Below are 20,898 nucleotides of genomic sequence, written 5' to 3' on the forward strand. Positions count from 1 at the left end.
AAGGTCAGTTAAATACAATCAATCAATCAATGATCCTGCCCAGGGACGACAGATGGAAATGAGCACTGATGCTACAACCTGGTACAAACATCTCTCCTGTTAAGGTTCAGGTAAAAATTGTGCTCTGTCTCATTAAATAAACAAACATACTGTGGCTTTAAAACAAACAATTTGCTTCGTAGTTTTTTTTTTAAAGAATGCTAGCAAAACTGATTTGACATTTTTCATTATAGACTGATAGATACTTTATTGACCCCAACAGAAATTCTTTAAAAAACATTTTCAATACTTACATTAACTTCAAATCATACCAGAATTCGCGTTCAGACACTTATTTTTACCTCAAGACAGCTTGTTATGATCCAGCTTGTTGGGATGAGGGAAATAACAAAAACACCTAAAATGGATAATGGAATAAATTAAATAATGTATTTAATATATATTGTAATAGCCTGGTGTCAATCTTAGCGGTTTTAGAGGAACAGAGTCAAGTTGAGCTGATTTATAGTGCAGATCCCAGTGCATTTATTCCAGACAAAAAGATAGAAAACTATTTACAAAAGTCCAAAAAAAAAAAAAAAAAAAAAAAAAAAAAAAAAGGGTTAAAACCAGGCATGGCAGTCACCTGCGCTCACACAGCACCTCTCCCTGAACAAGGTGAGGCTGGCTTCTTTTAAAGGCCCTGTCCTAATTGGGTGAGCCCACTTTAACGACTAGGTACACTCCAATACCTTTTATATTTAATATTTAAAAGTTAACTATCAAAACAGTGCCCAAAAAATATTCAATTACAGTAACTAAAAAAATATATATATCTTTATTTAAATTAGCAGTGTTTAATGATCTAAAATACTAAATAGAAAAAGTTAAAAAATCTGAGCTCCCCTCCTCCAAACATCATGGTTGGCTTGCCCGGAACCTTCTTAAGGTGCTCCGGCTCCCCGGGGACTCTTTTGGCCGGAGCACCTGAGACAGACCACACCAGAGGGTAAGTACAATTCACTTAACACAATTACTTAGATTTAAATGCACTTATTCCTTTTACTTATTTCCTTTTCTTTTTACAGGTAATTTCAATCTGCACTCAATTATTCAATAAACATTTCTAAAACTTTGTTTCCTCACCTGTTAATTAGCCCTAGGCCCATGTAATGGACTGGCTACATTACAATATAATGTATTTTATAAATATAATGTATTTTTAATGTAGGTATAGAAAATTTTTTTTTTAAATAACAAAACAAACTAAAATATATACAGAAAATTACCTAAACTAAGAAACAAAACAACAGAATTACTGTTTTGTGCCACAAAACGGGTCACACAGGCTTAAACAAAAACGAGGTTAAACTAAGGGACGCACAAAACTAAAACACAAGTGCCCCAAAGTAAACCACATAAACCCACAAACACAAAAAAATGATATAAAAAAGGCACAAAACAGAACTTGGCTACAGAACTAGACAAACACAAAAAAACAGCCTGACCACCAAGACCAGCAGCCCTGAACAGCTGCTGCAATCTCCTTAAACAAGGGGAGGAGTCTGCAGGTGAGGCAGGATTGGCCAGGTGTAAAAGTACTCCACCAATCACAGACCAGGGCTCCCACAGCAGGAATCAGGACGGCCACCAAAATAATTTAAAGCACACAAAACTAATTAGAACTGAAGGCCTGGGACTGTTAACACAGCTTCCCAAAGATGTAGGCTACACAGCAAACTGTGTAGGGTTAAAATTTCAATTTGAGTTGTTTTTAACACAAAAAGTGTTATTTTAACTATTTGAAAATTAAATGGGGGTTCGAGTTGGGGTTATTTGCTTAAGTTGATATGGTTGAAGTTAATCCAACTTCCTCTTGTGTTAATTTGCTCCTTCCACCCACTTCAAACTCTCGCGAGAGAAGACCAGTTTGAACCAGTTTTGTACATAATTTAATCTTAAATTAACTAAAAGTATAAAAATAAAACACCTCTGTGTTGTTTAACTAAATCAGGATAACCCTACAAAGTGTTATCCGTTTACTCTTGTTAATCTAACTCTTGATTTTGCTGTTAAATAGGAACTTTGGTCCAGTGTTACTTAATGTTTCCAAAAGTGTTAAATTAACTCTAGTACAGATTGGAGAAAATGTTAAAATTGATTCTGTGAGAGTCAATTTTAACACTCCACTGCTGTGTACTTCTCTAGGCCCACTTCAGTTACTTTATTTTGAAGTAGACTAACAGAAGGCCTATTCTCAAGAACATTTTTTGGCTATCCGATGTTCTGATGTGGTTGACAGCTATACCATGAGCATGAAGTTTATTTTTGAACCTTTAGTCATCAATAATGGGCGTTTTACTCAGAAGTTCACCTCCTTTCACTTCTCTGGCCTCACCGTGAACTTAAACTCTAACCCCGACACTAGGGATTAGTCACTCTGCTGCACTGCCTTTTGTTCACATTCTAACATTTGATTGTGTAAAATTTTGGGGAGAAGCACAAAGGCCAAATTACTCCAATTAAGGATGAATTAGAAACTGATATACAGTACACAATGTTTACAGATATATAATATCAAATGTTCACAGATATATAGTATACAATGTTTACAGTCTGGTCCATCAAATGCTTGTCGCCATGAAGATGTTATTGGTTTCCCTGGAATGTTCCAGGATATGACATTAAACATCTCCATCTAGCATTTATTCATCACGGGTGTTTCTGTTGCTCAAAAATAAAACAATTCCTTCTGTGAATCTGGGCGCCTCTCCACAGATCTGAGCTGTAATGTAGCTTAGTGCTGTAACCTTTTTGCCTCACTCACACTAGGTTTAATCTATACAGTGGGACATTCTAGACAAAGTAATATTTCCATGGAGATGGACTCTCCACTCGAAATATTACACAGTATCTTTAATGAAAAATAAACCTACAGTTGTGTTTTACTCAGGAAGTGCTCCTCTGTGTTTTTAAAGTTCATCTTCACTGGGTTTGTTCAGATGTTTCAGCGCTATACCAAGATGTTACGCTGAAGCTATATTCGTATTTTACAGTGACATCACACTGGAGTGTTCTGCATCCATGTCTATGGCTGAATGTTTAGCAGTTTGTATGGTGGCACAAGCAAACACAGCCAGAGGTTTTAAGATACAAATATGGATTTAAACAGCACATTTTGCAGAGTCTGTGATCAGTCCGAGCGCTCATGGTCCTGTTTAGGAGTTTGATTTTCAACAAAAAGGTGAGACTTGGCAGATGCTCGTTGGCCTGGGACTGTACTGTTATTTCAGAGGGACTTGTTTAACTGAACTAATCAGCTGACCTTCCGTTCTTGCCAAAAAAAGGGCGAGTCCTTTCGGTTTCTCAGAAATGTAAGGGTATAAAAAATACTTAGTGGAATTAAAAAAATTTAAAATAAATAGTGCCTCAAGCTTATGACATTATTTGGAATTAAAGATGACCAATTTTTCCTACTTGTCTCCATGGAGATGTATGTTATTGCTTTATCTGGAATGCTCCACAATATGGCATTAAACATACCAATGCATATCACTGGTATAAAAAAGATTCAGAGATATCATGCAGGCAAACATTTGATACCATTCTGAAGACGATTCCAGGCACAGCTGTAACATCTCCATCGAGACAAACAGGTGGTGTGGCCAGTCCGGTCTGCACAGGCCTAAATCTTCCTAACTCTGCTTCTTTTAAATCTTCTTGCTACTTATTTTCACCATCACACACTCACACACAGCATATTTTGATTTCTTTACCTCTTTTTGCAAGTCAGTGAAGATGTTGACGTTACAGATCTGTGGAGAGGCAAGCCCACTGACAGCAACAATGCATCTTTATTCTATTTCCAATCCGAACACTTGTTATACTTATGCTAATTTGTGTACAGGGCCACAATCGTGTATCAGTGCGACTACATGTGAATATTTGATGAGTTAAAACAGGAACTGCGCCTTCTGCTTTTCACTCGGTTTGTCAGATAAAATCCATCTCAGTCACTCGTGCAGATGTTCAAGGCCCTGATAAGAAAATTTAAAGTCACTGTTTGGTGCACCACTCCTCATCCTCTTCACTGAATTTCTCTAGAACTGATTTCACAACTAGAATACTCACGCCAGGAGTGACTCAGCAGTTTCTCCATTTGAAGAGAGTTTGATTCGGTTTCCTCATTTGAAGAAAGCTTTAGTAAAAAAAAAACAACACACAAACTTGACTCATGTAAGCTTTAAGCCAAGTTAAAGCTGCACTGTGTAACTTTTCTGGTAGGGGGTTTGCCGCCTGCTTGTCTCCATGGCGATATTGATGAGAATTCATGTTTCTTAAGGTATTTTGAAGGTTTTTTAAGGTATCGTTGAGCTATAAAACAGCTGTAACTGGACAAATCCAAGGGAGATGTTTAATGTCATTATGTGGGATGTAAAGAAATAACATCTCCATGGAGACAAGCAAACATCTTAGAAGTTACGCAGAGTAACTTTAAGATGCTGTTACCTTGTGAAAAACAGACCTGGACTTGTGTTTTGTTTCATTCACACAAGTTTGAGTGATCTTGTGTTATTAGTCTGTCTACATCTCCAAAGCTCCAAATGCTCTGTTCCACCCTGTGATGTCATGTAGTGGTAGTTTTCATGTTAAGAGCTACCTTATATTTTTTGTATAGGAAAAAAAGGGAAAAAAATCACAGGGGCTGAAAAACATTGCAGATTTTTTTTTCCTTTAATGAATACAATAATTGACTGTTAGAAAATTGTTCTAAACCCCTCCATCTCTCTCATTCAAAAGGGAAGTTTGCAAGAGGCTTATCACTGAGTTGTGCTCTCAGGAGCTCCTTGAATTCTCCCATTGTTCCAGAGTGTGAAACAGTCAGCAGGATTCAGCTGAGCATCCTAGTGGCCAGAGTGAAACATGACCTGTGCAGGATGGCAACGCTGGAATAGTTAGTCCATTTTTGGATGTTTAAAATGTAAATAATGCTTGTGATTCAGTGCACTGACACAAGGTCCATCTATCCCACTAACTGAAAATATCTGTATCATCTGTTTGTATCATTATTTGACATTTGATAGATTTCCTCATGAGTCAACTCCAGTTTGTCACTATGTAAACATTGTTGATTTAATAATGTAAATCTATTCTGTAGCCTACTCATAATGCAAATGTAAAGCTATGACCTGATATGGGATAAAAATAGAGAACTATATACTGACAGTCAAACAGGTCTACCTCACATCAGAACCATCACACCAGCTTCACAACACTTGATTGCTTTTGAAAATTCAAAATTGTAAGATAGGCGAAACTCTTTTTAAATTTTTTTAAATTATTATTACTATAGACAGATCAGAAACAGCTGATTTAAACTAATTTCACTGTCATTCCATCTTTTTCGAATTCTTCAATTATTATTATTTTTCTCAAAGAGGGGTATGGGGATCCTTGAGAATACACATGCAACTACCTTAAAAGTATTAAAGTACAGTATATTAAAGTTATTAAAAGCATTTAAATAAAGGTAAGTAACACATATTTGTTTAAAGGGTATATAGTTTGCTATAAAAAAAACATACCTGGAAGTTTGTTTTGTTTCATTCACACATTTAATACTCAAACCCTGCATATTTAGACTGAGTTCTTCTCTCAGACTGAAAACACACAGCTCCACCTTGTGATGTCATATGCTAATACAGAAAGTGCTTCACTAGGATTTTAACTCCATACACTTTTATCAGAATCATTGGATGAAATTCAGACCAGTGTCTACTGAACTTCACACTTCATGACATCACAAGGTGGAACAGAACATTTTGAACTTTGAAGATGTAGACAGACTAATAATCCAGGATTACTCAAACAGGTGGGAATGAAACAAAACACAACTATGGGCATGTTTTTGAGAAGGTAACAACATTATAACACTGCTTAAAGCTCACAACAATCCACTTTGTGTAATATATGATCTTTAAATTGACTCAAATCACATAACGTCAGCTACAGAAATGTTTAATATGTCCACAACGCTGCTACAAGCTGTTCTCTCTGTCTTTGAGGTGTTTTTTGATGGCACAAGTCATGCCTATTACAAATTAGTTTACCTGGTGAATGTCGCCCTCTGTTGTCCACGTTGCAGAACTTCAGGCGTGTGTTCTCCGCCTGACCGGGAGAGGGCGCTCCACTGTCACTGATACACTATAACAGCACATCCTCAAGCTTTGTGAACGGAAGCAGCAGAAGCAGGCAGATTCAGCAAGAAAGAGCCCCAAAACTCCCCTAAAATGGTACGTAAAAACATCAATAGAAATGTAATACACGTAGACGATGTGTGTGGATTAGTACTGGACCTTGATAGCTCATTTTGTCCAGTTATAATGACGGATGGACGCGGATAATTCCCGCTCTGTACCGGCGTCTGCTTTGCCTCCAGCGTGGCGCTTCAATGGCTGATGAAACCAACACCAATAAAAGTATAACACGTTTGGAAGTCCTGTTAAAACATGCACAGTGACAAGAATTTATGCATATGAAAGAGCTCGGATAATATTACGTAAATGTGGTTGTGTTATAGTTTTTGCTATTTAAAGCTGACATTGATTGATCACTGCTCTGGGTTTCTTGCAGGGCTTCGTAAAAGTGGTGAAAAACAAGTCGTACTTCAAGAGATATGAGGTGAAATTCAGAAGAAGAAGGGGTGAGATATTTTTACATAAGATCTAATGCAAAATTTACTATTAAACTGACAACTGTCCTGAACAGATGGCTTTCTTGTATATAGTGTTAGTAGGATCTTATTTACTGTGGTTCGCTACTCTATGTTCACAAGTTCTACCAAAGAAAAAATCCAAGTACCACCAGATCTAGACCAAGTCCAAACCAGTTATAGTCCAGGTCAAAACTAGGATTAAGACAAATCTAAAATTGGACTGCACAATTACTCTACCTGTCCTCAGTAAAAAAGGGGGACAAGTGGATTAAACTGACTCTTAAATTAAATAAACATTTGACCTTCAGCAGTGTTTCAGAACTTGGCTGTTTTTTTATTGCTCTGTACAGGGCAGCCTATTTACACTTCTTCTATCTAATCTGCTCCGTTGCCTGGAATTTTGTATCCAAGTTCCAACTGTAGTCAGAATTGGAATTTGAGTTCAAACTGAATGACGTACACTTTCCAGTAACCTAACCTTACCAAATTCGTCTTTAATAAACTTTGTAACTTCTCTTGTGTAGGGTCCACTACCTGCTTATCTGTCATTTCATAGTTGAGAATGTTTTACAGTTAAAACTTAATCAATATACATGGAAAGAAGCAAGTGACGCCACCGGATGAAGTTACAGCTCAGATATACGGAATGCCAACCTTGCATGTTTATCAACGATGTTTGAGCAAATTATTACAGATTACAGGAAAAGGAAGCAAGTGGCTCATTCCTCCAAAAGTTTCATATGGCACCTTTAACCAGGCTGCTTTACACACGAGCGTTCCAGCGCCTATCAGATTCATTTAATGTTATCAGCTGTCTTTAGTATGCTCTCAGTGTAGCAAGAGTATACTAGTCATAGCAAAGTGTTTAGTAGGGGTGGGCATTCGATGAAATTTTCTTAATCAATCATTGGAAGAATTAACGATCGATTATCGATTAATCATTAATGTTTTTAAATTAAAATTATCATCATTATTATTACTATCTGCACTACTAATCTGCATAAATAAATTCAACTTCACGACATATAAACCGTAACCACTCTAGAGCCACATCAGCCCGTTTTAGTTTATGATGTGTTTAATTCAGTTTTGCGCAACTCTCACAGAAACGAAACTTCAAACCGCATCGCTAATTTGCATAAACTAAGCAAAGATTTTAAAAAAAACAGCTCTTGTGCGCTGATGCGGTCAACTTCTGTCAGATTAAAAGATTGATTTGAGACTATTGATGAATACCTCTCATCAGAATTCTAAAACTAATTCTGTTCAAAAACCATATCTCCAATAATAATTTCACAGCCTTGTTTACACATGAGACTATTCTATAACACATGATCTTCTTGCAGAGGGTAAAACCGACTTCTTCGCTCGCAAACGCCTCGTGGTGCAAGACAAGAACAAGTACAACACCCCCAAGTACCGCATGATCGTGAGGTTCTCCAACCGAGACATCTGCTGTCAGGTCAGTGTGCCCCGAGTGGACACTTGTAACATGACCCATTCAACTACTCCCTCTCTTTAAAGTGAGACTAAACAACTTAACTCCTCCCTCAACCACGTTTCAACTAGAACTGCTAAACTGGGCAGTGCCTTCAAGCCTAAAAAGGAGAGTAAGAGAGAGGAGGGGCTGGGTCTGGAAGTATAAGGAGCAGTGCGATTGGTCTAAGAGATAGCCACACTTTAACTCCGCCCCCACAGCCTGGTGTTTGTCATAAAAGCACCCTGGCTGTGATCCAGACAGTCCTGAGTGATGTTGCATAGTACTTGAAATAGCACTGGCCACTTGAGGCAACATGCACTCAGTTTTAAGACTATTTTTTACCAGATTTGACCTACTTTTTGCACCTAAAATTGCCACACAAAAAAAGTCTGAACCACAGAAAACACCATATACAGAGTTCAGTAGCAAAAAAGTTGATTAGGGATTTAGTTATTAGTTTCAATCTAGCCCTCCATTCCCAGTGTAGTCCTGACTTGTCTTTTTTTTTTTTTTACCTGTAGATTGCCTATGCAAAGATTGAAGGAGACCAGATCGTGTGCGCAGCCTACTCCCATGAACTGGCCAAATATGGGATCACAGTGGGACTGACAAACTACGCGGCTGCCTACTGCACAGGGCTGCTGCTGGCCCGGAGGGTGAGTATTCGTAGATGTAGTAAAACGTATATGTGAATGTCATATTTAAACTAGAAGAGGTCTGTGCCTGGTTCCTGCTTTTCAGTGATGATTGAAACACACTGAGCAAAATGGAGTTGGTCCTTCGTTTGCCCTCGCTGATGCTATTTGTGTTTTCAAGACGGGACTGAGAGAAGCAAAAGGAACTGGGGACAGGAAGATGAGCAAGCAAACAAACATGCACTGCGCTTAACTGACTGTCATTACCAAATTAAGTAGCTCCTAGTGAGATGAGAGAGCGTTTATTTTTCCAGTCAAGCAGTCTCTTTGCTTGACGATAGAATGAACCTGCCAACTCCTACATAGTCTTGTCAAATCAAGATACACACTTGTATTTACATTTTTGAATGATTGTCCCAGAAAAAAAAAATCTTTAAGATAATCAACTTATAGCACAAATGCAAAGTAAGTTTCAGGGTATTCAATTTAACGTTGTTAGCAGTGAGGTGACTGCAAAATTCTACTTTTGAACTCATCAGGGTGAATCATTGGAATGAGGAATAACTTTGGACCAAATTGTTTAAAATTAACTAGTTTTGTTTTTCGTATTTAAGATTGCTTAATGCTTATTTAAAGTTCAGCTTTACATATAATGCTGACAATTTTTTCTTCTGCAGACGATCTTTATTTCTTACCACGTTCCCTCTGTCTGTAGCTCCTGCACAAGTTCGGCATGGACCAGGTGTACGAGGGCCAGGTGGAGGTGACGGGAGACGAGTTTAACGTGGAGAGTGTGGATGGGCAGCCTGGAGCCTTCACATGTTACCTGGACGCAGGACTCGCCCGCACCACCACCGGAAACAAGGTGTTTGGAGCCCTGAAGGGGGCAGTCGACGGAGGCCTGGCCATCCCACACAGGTCAGTGCACAGACAGAGGAGCGAGAGAGGGGGCTGGGGCTGGGTCGAGTTCTGCTGGGTCATAACAGAATTTGCAGTAAATATAGACGACATCAATAATGCTGAAACCAAAATGATAAAGCAAATTTATCACCTCAAAAATATTCTTAAGGTACATTGTGCAACTTTTCTATTAGAGGGTTTGTCAAATACTTTTCTTCAATGAGATGTTATTGCTTTGTCTGGAATGTTTCACAGTATGGTATTAAACCTTTCTATCTTCATGGAACCCAAAACCAGACCAAGTTACAGGTCAGATCTGAGGAGAGGCGACCCCACTCAGTTTTTCTAAGTATTGTTGAGCTATAAAACCACCTGTAATTTTAATAAATGTAAGGCAGAGCTCTTTAATATCATATTGTGGAACATTTGAAGTAGAGCAATGACATATCCATAGAAACAAGGTGACAGAGCCCCAACCGAGAAGTTATAGTGCACCTTTTAATTTACAGTATTGTTCACATCGTACTACAGAAAAATAACCAATATTTTTCCACTAGTGCAAGAAAAAAAAGTACCTATGATTAATATCGACCCCGAAAAAGTATTATCCAATCTGTCATGTGTTTAGTGATCTAGTATTTGTTATGACAGGCCTGAAAGTACCATATACAGAAGAAAATAAAGATATATAGATGATAATATTTAATGCCATTATGCCACTAACACTATAACCCTTAAGTAGGATTACCACCAAAAATGTTCTCTATGTACTGTATTGTTAATTTACATGAAACAATGAGACATAAGACAGCAAATCCACTTATTTCTATAATATATTTCATAAACAAAATTTTTCAAAGTGCTGTGAAATACACACAGCATATCCAATAGAAATATAAAATAAGCTCTATTTAACTCCACTAGTCCTCATTGAGAGAATAAAACTAGTCAAATCAAAGAACAATAAATAATAAAAACATAAAAATAAGACACATTAGTTATTAGAACTTATTAGAATCACTAGTAGGAACTTAATTTTTCTGTACTTGTCTACTGGTTTTGGAAAAATTGAGGAATTTTAGAAAGCATTTGGGCTTGGAAAAGTACACAAATGTAACAAAAAATTGATCATTTGCTTAGACAAAGAAAAAGTGTCCATGATAAATCCTGACCCCTTTACACATTTGTTCCATCTGTCGTGTATTAAATAATTCAATGTAGCATTTACGCTGACAGTCCTGGTTCTGCTTCTTGGTGATGATTGAGAACACACTGAACTCTGATGTTATTGTTGTTTTCAAGACGGGACTGAGAGAAGCCAAAAGAAAACCAGGCATGTGCACTAATGAAAGGAGTGGAATTTATTGGACTAGAATGGCTAATTGGCAGCCTAATGGGTTGCAGAGCTATCCATGCATTTCAGAGTGGAAAAAAGTTACCATAGCAATTGACAAATCAAAACAAACTTTTTTTTATGGTCAAATGTCCTCCAAAATATCACCTTTTAAACAGAAAATTGAAACCGCAGATATATCCACTTTATTACAATTGCAAGGTTCATTTAGAAGAAACTATAGTTGATACTTTGGTTCACGTCAGCCTAAAAACACATGGCCCTCCTGACCAACATCATAAAAAACACCGGGGAAATTCCAGAGAGCTGTAGTTGTAATTCTCGTTAGATGGCAAAGGTTTCACATCTGCCATCTACTGGTGAAATAAAAACTTAAGAATTATCCTTATCAACCCCTAACAAACCAGTACTAGCTGGAGTGTAAAAATAAAAACAACAAATTTCTCACTTTTGATGATATTGAGAAACTACCAAATAACCATCTTTGTTATGAATTATAGAAGGCAGATTTAAAATGGAACAGGTCATTAATGGCAAACCTACATTGTGTCTTTCTTGTGTGTTTCAGTATGAAGCGTTTCCCTGGTTACGACACCGAGAGCAAAGAGTTTGACGCCGAGGTTCACAGAAAGCACATCTTGGGCATGAACGTGGCTGACTACATGTCATACCTGATGGAGGAGGACGAGGAGGCCTACAAGAAGCAGTTCTCTCGCTTCATCAAGAACGGAATCACGCCAGACACGGTACGAGTCTGTTGGTAGTTTGGTAGCATTCTATAGGCCAATATTAATCAATACAGATGTGGGCAACTAAAATTTAAAATGGTTAAAATGCAAAATGACGTTGTAGGGATGGGACAAGATCTTGAGAGATAAAATTGCCTCAAGATCATGCACACAAGAAAAAAATGATGCATGATGAAGTGTTTTACATTAGGTTAAGATAAAAAAAGGGTTACGGAATGGTGAGTTACAGCTTTTTGGAACTATAAGATGTACTAGAATGAAAAAATATGAAATCAAATAAATAAAAAATTGTGATACCAAAACAGGAAACTGAATAGCAAATTTAAATTTTATTTATCATATGAAAGTTATATGAAAAATCGTCTGAATTTCCTTTTTGGATATTTCATGACAAAGTATAATGTGATCAATAGGAAAATCTGGCCCTTGCCTCCATCTTGGAATATGACGTCATCCTATTCAAGAATCTGAAATATCAAAAGTAAATTCCCCAAAATGGAACCTGATCATTTCTATTATTGACTAGATCCAAGACAAATCCGCAGATGAACAATACTGATTTTAGCTGCCTGCTCCCATCTGTAAATATTGGCCTATAGAATGCTGTGATGTCATGTGAAACGCAGCGATACACAAGCACTGTAACACAACATTACTTCAAAAGGTGCAGTGGGGACATTTTAGTTGTATTTGCATTTTGCTTGAGGTGTTCGGTTCTTGACAGCCTGTTTAACACGAGTTTGAATAAAGAAACCATGAAAACAGTCTATCCAAACTTTTGACTGTCTGTGCACTATGCTCCTCATTGATGATTTAATTCTAGATTCTCAATGAAAGCATCAAAACTATGATTGGACACGTATGGACTGTAGTAAACAAGAGAAACTCAAAATAAATGCACTTAGATGAACTTTATGGATCCACAAGGGAAATTGTTTAGAGACATAAGCTACTAGCTAATAACAAAGAGAGAAAAAAAAAACACGGTAATAATAATACAACTTTTTTTATATTTTAGGTTTCAGATATTTAAAAATGGCCACCCTTTGCTTTGACCCTTGCTTTTCACAATTGGCTTTTCTTCACCCTGACATTGCCCAGCTGAAGTGAAAACCAGTTTTACTTTGAGGTTTTGAATATAAATTACATATTTAAAAATGTGTTGAGTTATTTCACTTTTTCTTTTCTACATAATTCCATATATCTTGCATGAGTTAAAGGTGCACTATGTAACTTTTTGGTTGGGGGTCTGTCACCTGCTTGTTTCTATGGAGATGTCATTCCTCTGCCTGAAATTTTTCACAGTATGACATTAATCATTTCTACCCTACATTTATTCAATTACAGGTGGTTTTATGTGTCAAAAATACCAAAAATAAACTTGTAACTTGGTCTGGTTTGGTCTCCATGAAGCTAGAAAGGTTTAAATCCTACTGTGAAACATTCCAGACAGAGCAATATCATCTTCATGGAGAAGAGGATTTGACAGACCTTCCACCAAAAAAGTTACACAATGCACCAAAAAGTTGTATAAAGTAGTAAACATAAAGAAATCTGTGTCCAGACTTGACTGTTAGCGTTCATGAGTGTTGTGGTTTTCTTAATCTCCTTAAATATCTGCTTCTTGATGATGACTGAAAGCACGCTGAGCTAAATCTTGGCTGATGCTACTGTTGTTTTCAAGACGGGACTGAGAGAGGCAGCAGTTCTACAAAGTCTCGATTGATTCTATTGATTTCCCATAAAACTCATCAAGTTTTTCTGTTACCAGGTTGAAGAAATGTACAAAAAAGCACACGCCGCCATCAGAGCAAACCCCGCCCACGAAAAGAAACCAAAGAAAGACGTCAAGCCCAAGAGGTGAGTGATAGTCAAGGTAGAAAATACATACAAATAGTAAATGTTATTGAGTAGATAACTTATACTCAATTACAAGTACAATTATCTTATCTCTCTTGTTCTTTTTTTTGTATAGCACAATTCATACACAAAGTAAATGAAAGTGCTTTACAGGATAAGAAAGATATTAAACTCACAATACAATAAAAAAAAAAAAAAAAAATCCAACAGAGCAGAGTAAAAACTTTTAAGCCTCTACTGTGATAGTTTTTAAATCCAGGCTCAAAACGGTTCATTTTAGCTGCATAAAACTGAAACTCTGACTCCCCACGTTTAGACCTGATTCTGGGCAGCAGCAGGAGACTGGGGCTAGACTGGGGCTAGACTGGGGCTAGACTGGGGCTAGACTGGGGCTAGACTGGGGCTAGACTGGGGCTAGACTGGGGCTAGACTGGGGCTAGACTGGGGCTAGACTGGTGTGGTATAGGATTGTGACCCCGAGGTCAGAATCCTGTTATGGTATGTTGACCCCCCTATGAAAATCTATATTTTATTAATTAAAAACTTGAATTCTATAGAAAAGTTTGAATATTAATACTATATCTGCTAATTAAAACATTGACATTTTTAACCCCCCAATATATATATATTATATATTATAGTTATTGTGATGTAAAGTAAAAAAATAATGTTAGTTGAATATTGACAATGATCTATTATATATAAAGGAGGTCAAAATCCTATGACTATAGTAATCTGACCCCCCAATATGTTTATTATAGTGAGATACTTTCAAGTGACTCCATCAAAACATTCCTTAAAATACCTTAAAAGAAAGTGAATATGTAGCAATATATAATAAAAGTCAATGACATGAGAAATAATGATCATATAAGTAACTACTAAAGAAAAAAGTAAGGGGAGTCAAAATCCTACAGGGGGGGTCACTTTACTATAGCGGTATGTTGACCCTGGGGTCAATATACTATGGGGGTCAACATAGTATCTCACACCGGGATTCAGCAGGCCAGTCTTTGAGGTCCTCAGAGTGTGATGGTTCATATGGCGCTAAGAGTTGTAGAGATGTACTTCGGTGCAAGGCCGTGGAGAGACTTGTACACAAACAGTGCTTCTTTAAAGTTTATTCTGAGTCACAGGAACCAGCACAGAGACCTGAGCACAGGACTTGTGCATGTACCTCCTGGATGTACTGCTATTACTGTAATCTTAACTGATTGAAGTTTTGTACAGAAGCTTGATCTGAAAAAAAAAAAAAACTGACAAAAATGTAACTGGATCCTTAATAGTTTTTTCATGTGTACTTTTCACTTTTGAGTAAATGTTTTTTGTGTGCACTCCTTTTTGCCATGTAACTGTACTTCTACTTAAGTACACATTTCGGTGCTCTTTCCACCCCTGGCAATAATGGACCAGATTTGAGTCCACATTTAGGATGCGTGAGAGTGGATGAAGTGGTCTTGAATAGCCTTTCCCATGGTCCGGTTCTCCCTCTCTCTGAGCTGAATGTTAATGGAAGTCTCTTGTGTGTTTCCGCAGGTGGAACAGAGCCAAGCTGTCGCTGGCACAGAGAAAGAACCGCGTGGCACAGAAGAAGGCCAGCTTCTTACGGGCACAAGAGCAGGAGGCAGGGGACGGTTAGGCCCCTGCCCCTGCCTCACAGACACCACACACCACAATAAATCTATTTTTAATGCAGCAACTGTCTCCTGTCTGGTGAATACAGTCATTAAATGCTATGAGCAAAACAGATAAATTAAGTTGGTGAGCTTGACTTGTTGGCCTACCTGTTCTTTTTTACTTGTATGAATAGTGTCATAGGTCACATTGGCAAAAACAGTAGTTGTGTTCATTTGTTGTGTAATTCAGAAGTAAGAATTTAAGAACTAAAGTGCATTAAATGTAATAAATACATTCAGTAATTGCTAACCCGAGTCTATCCAAGAATTTGTGGCATTCAATCATGATGACACCAGAGAATTAATATAAAATGACAAAAATTCCCAGGTTCAAGATTTCTGAATTCATCAATAAATATTCTGGGGGCAAACTTCACACCAAATAATTAGTGCACCTATTTTTCCAATAAATTAGCCCCAGATTTATAATACTTTAGTCTTCTTATAGCGTTTTTCCACATGCTCGAAGTTGCTTTACAATTCTGAGCATCTTTCATTCTCTCCAGACTGGTGGGAAGCTGCTATTGTAGCCACAGTTGCCCTGGGGCAGGCAGACTGAAGCCAGGCTGCCAGTCTGCACCATTGGTCTCTGTGACCAACACTCAAACATGGAGGAAAACCTGAGGACATGTCTTATTACTTGGTCCCCAATGGGTTGACCAGGTTTTGTATTCACTCTTTGTCTGTGTGTCTGTGTTAGGTTAAGTCGCTTTATTCGTACCCGTAGGTAAATTTGCTTTGCAGATGTGAGAGGCAGGTTCCACGTTTCATTCATCCACATGATGTGCAAAAAACACAATTACAAAAGAAAGTGTGACAGTGCTCCAGTGCAGAATGGATTGTTCCATAAACAATTAGTTAAATTCATCCATCACACTTGGCTAAAATCACAATAAATATTAAATATGTTAAAAACACACAATCTTAGATAAATAGATTACAATTTATTCATAAGTACAACAGCAGCCGGAACAAAGCTCCTTTTAAAACGATTCGTTCTAGATCTTGGGACTAAAAGCCTCTGACCAGAAGGAAGCAGTTGAAGCTCTGAATTTAGTGGATGTTGCACATCTCTTAAAATACTCTGGGACATCCTCTGTAAGTGTTTAGAATACAGAGAGTCCAGTGGCTCTGAGGATGGCCAGTCACCTTACTCACCCATTTAACCAACTGATTCAGGGAGTTCTTGTTTCTGTGTGTCTGTTCACCTGTGATAATTCCACCATTTATGGACCGATTGTCACCAAATTTGGTGATTTGGGGTCAAGTCCCATGCCCGATGCCGCAAAAAAAGTTTGGTGACGATACGAGGTCATTTAAGGTCACACAGTTCAATTGAAAGGTCACGCCATTATAAAGGATCTGCAATTTCGGCAATTTCTGAACCATCTGCAGCCTAAAATATTCATCCAATCATCACACAAGTTGGCACACACATAACCGGGGTACACTGGATGTAACGGGTTGAAACCGGTCAAAATTATCTATTTATAATTCTATGCATTTGTAGAGTAAAATATAGTTTTTGAGATAATCACTAATTATAACAGTTCCTTTCTCTTTCAGACACTGATCTACAGTCACACAACTAACATACACACAACTCATGAAAAATGACATTTTGGTTCCACACTAGTAAACACAGACATTCTCATGTGTGACCAACATCACACACATGTTCATGGGCCTGTACACATACACACATTACATTGTGAATATAATGATCATGTAATATGGACTGGACTCCTCATAAACTGCTTCTGTGGTGATTAACTGACCCCAACGATGCCTCATGGGGACCAGGTTTCTATCTCTGATTGCGCTTATTTTGACTTAATTTGGTGGGATAATGCCTGTGGTAAATGTAAATTTTAATTTTAGACTGATTCAGAAACAGTCTGTGAGGAAACATTGAAAAATATGTTGAAAATTATAGGTAGTGGAGAGTTCTATTTTCGAGAGTCACTGATGACATCACAGTAGGAAAAGTTCTATCCAAAAATGTGTTTTAGTAAAATGATTAGTCCAACCTGTCATAGGCACTTTAATCATAACTTAGAGAAACACACCACTGAAGCCAAGTTTTAAGTGATATGAATTTTAATTGTGCAAATTCATGCTGGTCTTCTCCACAAGTAAACTTTTCTCTTCCAAACAGCAGCTCCACCTCCACAAAGAGACACAAAGATCAGATGTACTGTACAGCACTTCATATGAGCAGTGAGACAACAGCATTCAGATATGTACAGATATGTGATAAACATTCAGCACGTTTCTATGGCACTGTGACACAACCTCTGCTAGAGAAAGAGAGTGACAAACGTGACATTCACAAATAAACAAAAAAAATCTGACAGTTTGAAGCAGTTATTTCATCAAGTGTAGGCCTATTAAAGCAGTGATCAAGAAAAGGCTTAAAATAAATAACATTTCATTTGATCAGTGGTGGAAGAAGTACTTCATTGTGTTAATTATGTAAAAGTACCACATGAAAAATCTACTTAAGTAAACCCGTATAAAACCCAAGTAAAAAGTAAAAACTATTTTGGGCAGATTTTGAGATCTAATAAAGCGTGTCTAATAGTGTCTTTGACAAAGATTTGTGCTGAATTTCAATAGAAAGAACTAAATCATTTTTTTCTAGTAGTTTTATTTCTATATTTTTGTGTTGTGTGTTAAAAATGAACTCTCAGCCTTTTCAGCAGGTCTAAAACTACGATAAAATATACTTTTACTTTTCAGTCCTGTTCAAAAATGTAGTGAATTAGAAAGTACTGATACCTGCTCTCAAAAGCGGTCAAGTAAAAGTAAAAATATCCACTGTAAAATGTAGTTAAATGTTAAATGTAGTAAAGTACAGATACCTAAAATATATTCTTCTACTACAGCATTTGATAGAATTCAGAGGTGGAAAGTAACTAACTAATTACAAATCCTTACTGTAATTGAGTAGATTTTTGGGGTAATTGTACTTTATTGAGTAGATTTTTAAACCTGTACCCCTAACTGAGTATAATTCCTGCCATGTAATTGTAATAAGTTACTTTTAAAGTCGTATGAGTGCTGAGATCCATGATATCTGCTCATTTGTAAACGAGGATAGTCACATGACGTTATCGCCCACTCTGATTGGCCAGAAGAGAAAAATGCAGATTGTGTTTTAAAATAATAAAATTCAGCTTCAAAGTGGTTAATTTATGTAAAAATCTGATCAAAAACTGTTAAAAAGTAACCAGTAAGTGTACTCTGAGTAGTACTTTTCATGTGTATTTTTTTTACTTTTACTTAAGTACAATTGAGGAAGCAGTACTAGTATCTGAGTACACTTTTAGCCAAGTAACTGTACTTTTACTTAAGTACAGATTTGCAGTACTCTTTCCACCACTGACAGAATTCAAATTTGAATATGTTTTAATTCATATTTTTTTAACCTCAGAAAGTTGGAAGTTGTGTATTTGAATTGCAACTGCCAACTACACAGAATTTCAGTTTTAATTCAGGTTTTGACGTTATAAAAACAGCTTTAAATACTCTTTTCCAGCTCATTTTTACTCTGAGAACCACAAAAATCACAAAATCAGCAAAACGTGAATGAGTTTGAGGACTATGATTAGAGGTAATGCGTCAATATTTCTCTCAGCATTTGAACATTGTGAGGAATAGTTTAGATTTGTTTTTGAGGTATTTAACAACAAAATGAATTATAATATAAGTCATAGCCTGTTGGTCTGATATAGAGGAGTATTCATTGTGCAATATATACTAGATTAACCCTTCATGACCTGCCGTATGTTGTCATGATATTCAAATTTCAAACTCAATTTCAACACTTGAAAATCTAGTTGATACTCTACAGATTCCGATACCACAATGATAATAAAAACACTATATATAGAATGTGATTTTTAACATTAAATCATAGTACTTTCTTATTCCATAGTGTCCATGGGTGTATACTAGTCTTTGTACTCTTATACTTGTTCTGATACAGCACAAGATCATCTAAAACTATTCAAAAAACATTCATTTCCATCCTGTGAATGTGAATTTTTTAGTATCGATACCTGCTCAAATGAGTACCTGCTTTTTATATTAGTTCTAGTATCGTTTAGTATCTGATTTTTCGATGCTTTTAACTTAAATGCATGCTGTAGTATCACTTTTAGAACATTAAATTAAGTTATACATATATACACTCTACAAATAAGACCATATCTGACATTTTAAATAACTAAAATGCTCAATAAATCAGGAAAAATAAGCAACAGAAAAAAGAGCAGGAGATGTGTGTGTGTTTTAAGGATAGTTTTGTCTATTTTTATGAGCAAAAATATGAATATTACTCTATTTTTATTGGTCTCTTCTCTGAAAGTTGCTAAAATATATAAGGAAATGGCAGCTCTGGTCATAAAGGGTTAATGTTTCTGATCATCATATAATGCTTTAACAGTAAATCTTTTCACGTTAGCAGGATTTGATAGCAGCGTTTTGCTATATATTTGTTTTAATTTACTCTATATGTAATTACACATTCCATTCATTGGCAAAAATAGAATTACCCCAAACCTGTCTATGTGCACAACAGCGCCCCTGCTGGTTACAGCCACTAACAGCACCACTTCCACCTTCACTATATACTTATGCGTTTTTTGCAGAGTTGTGTGTCTTAGGCTGTGAAAAGTCACATTCTGATTGTAAAAAAGAGGACAAAAAGCTATCGTTTCCTGTTTTCTCTGTGTCGGAACTCACAGATGAGGTCAAATATCTTGGGCATTATGTCACTAACGACCTGTCCAGATGATAGAGACATGTATAGGCAGCAGTGTAAACTTTGTGGTCAGGCCAATATGCTCGTCTGTAAATTCTCCATGTGCTCCAGTCATGTCAGAATTGCACTTTTACTGCACATCTTTGGCGCAACTAAGAAAAAGAGTTTACAGAGTCTGACAGTGGCCTATAACGACTCTTGGAGAATATTACTGAAAGTGCTGAGATTCTGTAGCACCAGTGAAGTGTTTATAACTTGTGGTGTGAGATGCTGTGTCATCACAATCAGATGTTGTATTTACTCATTTATGTGTAGGACCGTGAATCTGAGCAATCAAATTATTCAAGCTCTAGTGCAGGAGTTTCCAATCTTTTTCCTCCCATAAGCTACTTTTTGTAAAATACCAGAGAGCTACTAATTTTAGCCGTCACGGTAAGCTGAAGATGAAGTACATTTAGATGTCTATAAAACATAACCCATTATCCAGTCATCAGTGCCCAAAATTAGGCATCAGAATTATACATTTACAAACGAAATAAGCATTAAATTGATCAAATTTGAGTTATTCAAAGCAATATGTATAATTGAGAAATCCCTTAACGAGCGACTTGGAAGGGGGTGGAGAGCTACTGGTAGCTCCCAAGCTACAGGTTGGAGACCCCTGCACTAGTGTGTCATGTGAGGAGCTCTGTCAGATTCACCTTAAGCTGTGGAGACACTGGCGCTCTTGTCTGTAAACATTATAACATGCACTGTATAATTATATTTTTTATTCTTATAAT

The 20,898-nt window shown here is 36.9% G+C and overlaps 1 protein-coding gene and 1 long non-coding RNA gene across 4 annotated transcripts; one reads left to right on the forward strand and one right to left on the reverse strand.

Moving 5' to 3' along the window:
* Window positions 1–1,328: 1,328 nt before the first annotated feature.
* On the reverse strand, window positions 1,329–6,195 carry LOC129408366 (uncharacterized). The gene is made up of 3 exons (XR_008631914.1): window positions 6,090–6,195; window positions 4,111–4,177; window positions 1,329–4,016 (listed from the first exon to the last, which is right to left on the reverse strand). It is a non-coding gene; the product is annotated as an uncharacterized LOC129408366 (long non-coding RNA).
* rpl5a (ribosomal protein L5a) lies at window positions 6,125–15,367 on the forward strand. 3 transcript variants are annotated; one of them, XM_055151869.1, is made up of 9 exons: window positions 6,204–6,272; window positions 6,358–6,458; window positions 6,613–6,682; window positions 8,041–8,156; window positions 8,696–8,830; window positions 9,525–9,727; window positions 11,632–11,809; window positions 13,584–13,672; window positions 15,209–15,367. In XM_055151869.1, exons 2-9 carry the CDS (start codon window positions 6,438–6,440, stop codon window positions 15,309–15,311), a joined length of 915 nt encoding a protein of 304 aa, XP_055007844.1. In that variant the 5' UTR covers window positions 6,204–6,272; window positions 6,358–6,437; the 3' UTR covers window positions 15,312–15,367. The 3 variants fall into 3 exon arrangements, with proteins under 3 accessions (XP_020772876.1, XP_055007844.1, XP_055007845.1); XM_020917217.2 differs by lacking the exon at window positions 6,358–6,458 and having other exon boundaries at window positions 6,125–6,272; XM_055151870.1 differs by lacking the exon at window positions 6,204–6,272 and having other exon boundaries at window positions 6,414–6,538.
* The last annotated feature ends 5,531 nt before the right edge of the window (window positions 15,368–20,898 follow it).

Source organism: Boleophthalmus pectinirostris, unplaced genomic scaffold (assembly GCF_026225935.1).
Source record: "Boleophthalmus pectinirostris isolate CB_2022bp ecotype Guang Dong unplaced genomic scaffold, ASM2622593v1 HiC_scaffold_16, whole genome shotgun sequence".
NCBI lineage: Eukaryota > Metazoa > Chordata > Actinopteri > Gobiiformes > Gobiidae > Boleophthalmus > Boleophthalmus pectinirostris.

Bases quoted from the DNA above. Each gene is read 5' to 3' on its own strand.
- rpl5a (XM_055151869.1), top strand. From the start codon at position 6,438: ATGAAACCAACACCAATAAAA. The intron at 6,459-6,612 runs GTATAACACGTT...GGTTTCTTGCAG, and splicing joins TGAAACCAACACCAATAAAA to GGCTTCGTAAAAGTGGTGAA. The intron at 9,728-11,631 runs GTCAGTGCACAG...TGTGTGTTTCAG, and splicing joins GGCCTGGCCATCCCACACAG to TATGAAGCGTTTCCCTGGTT.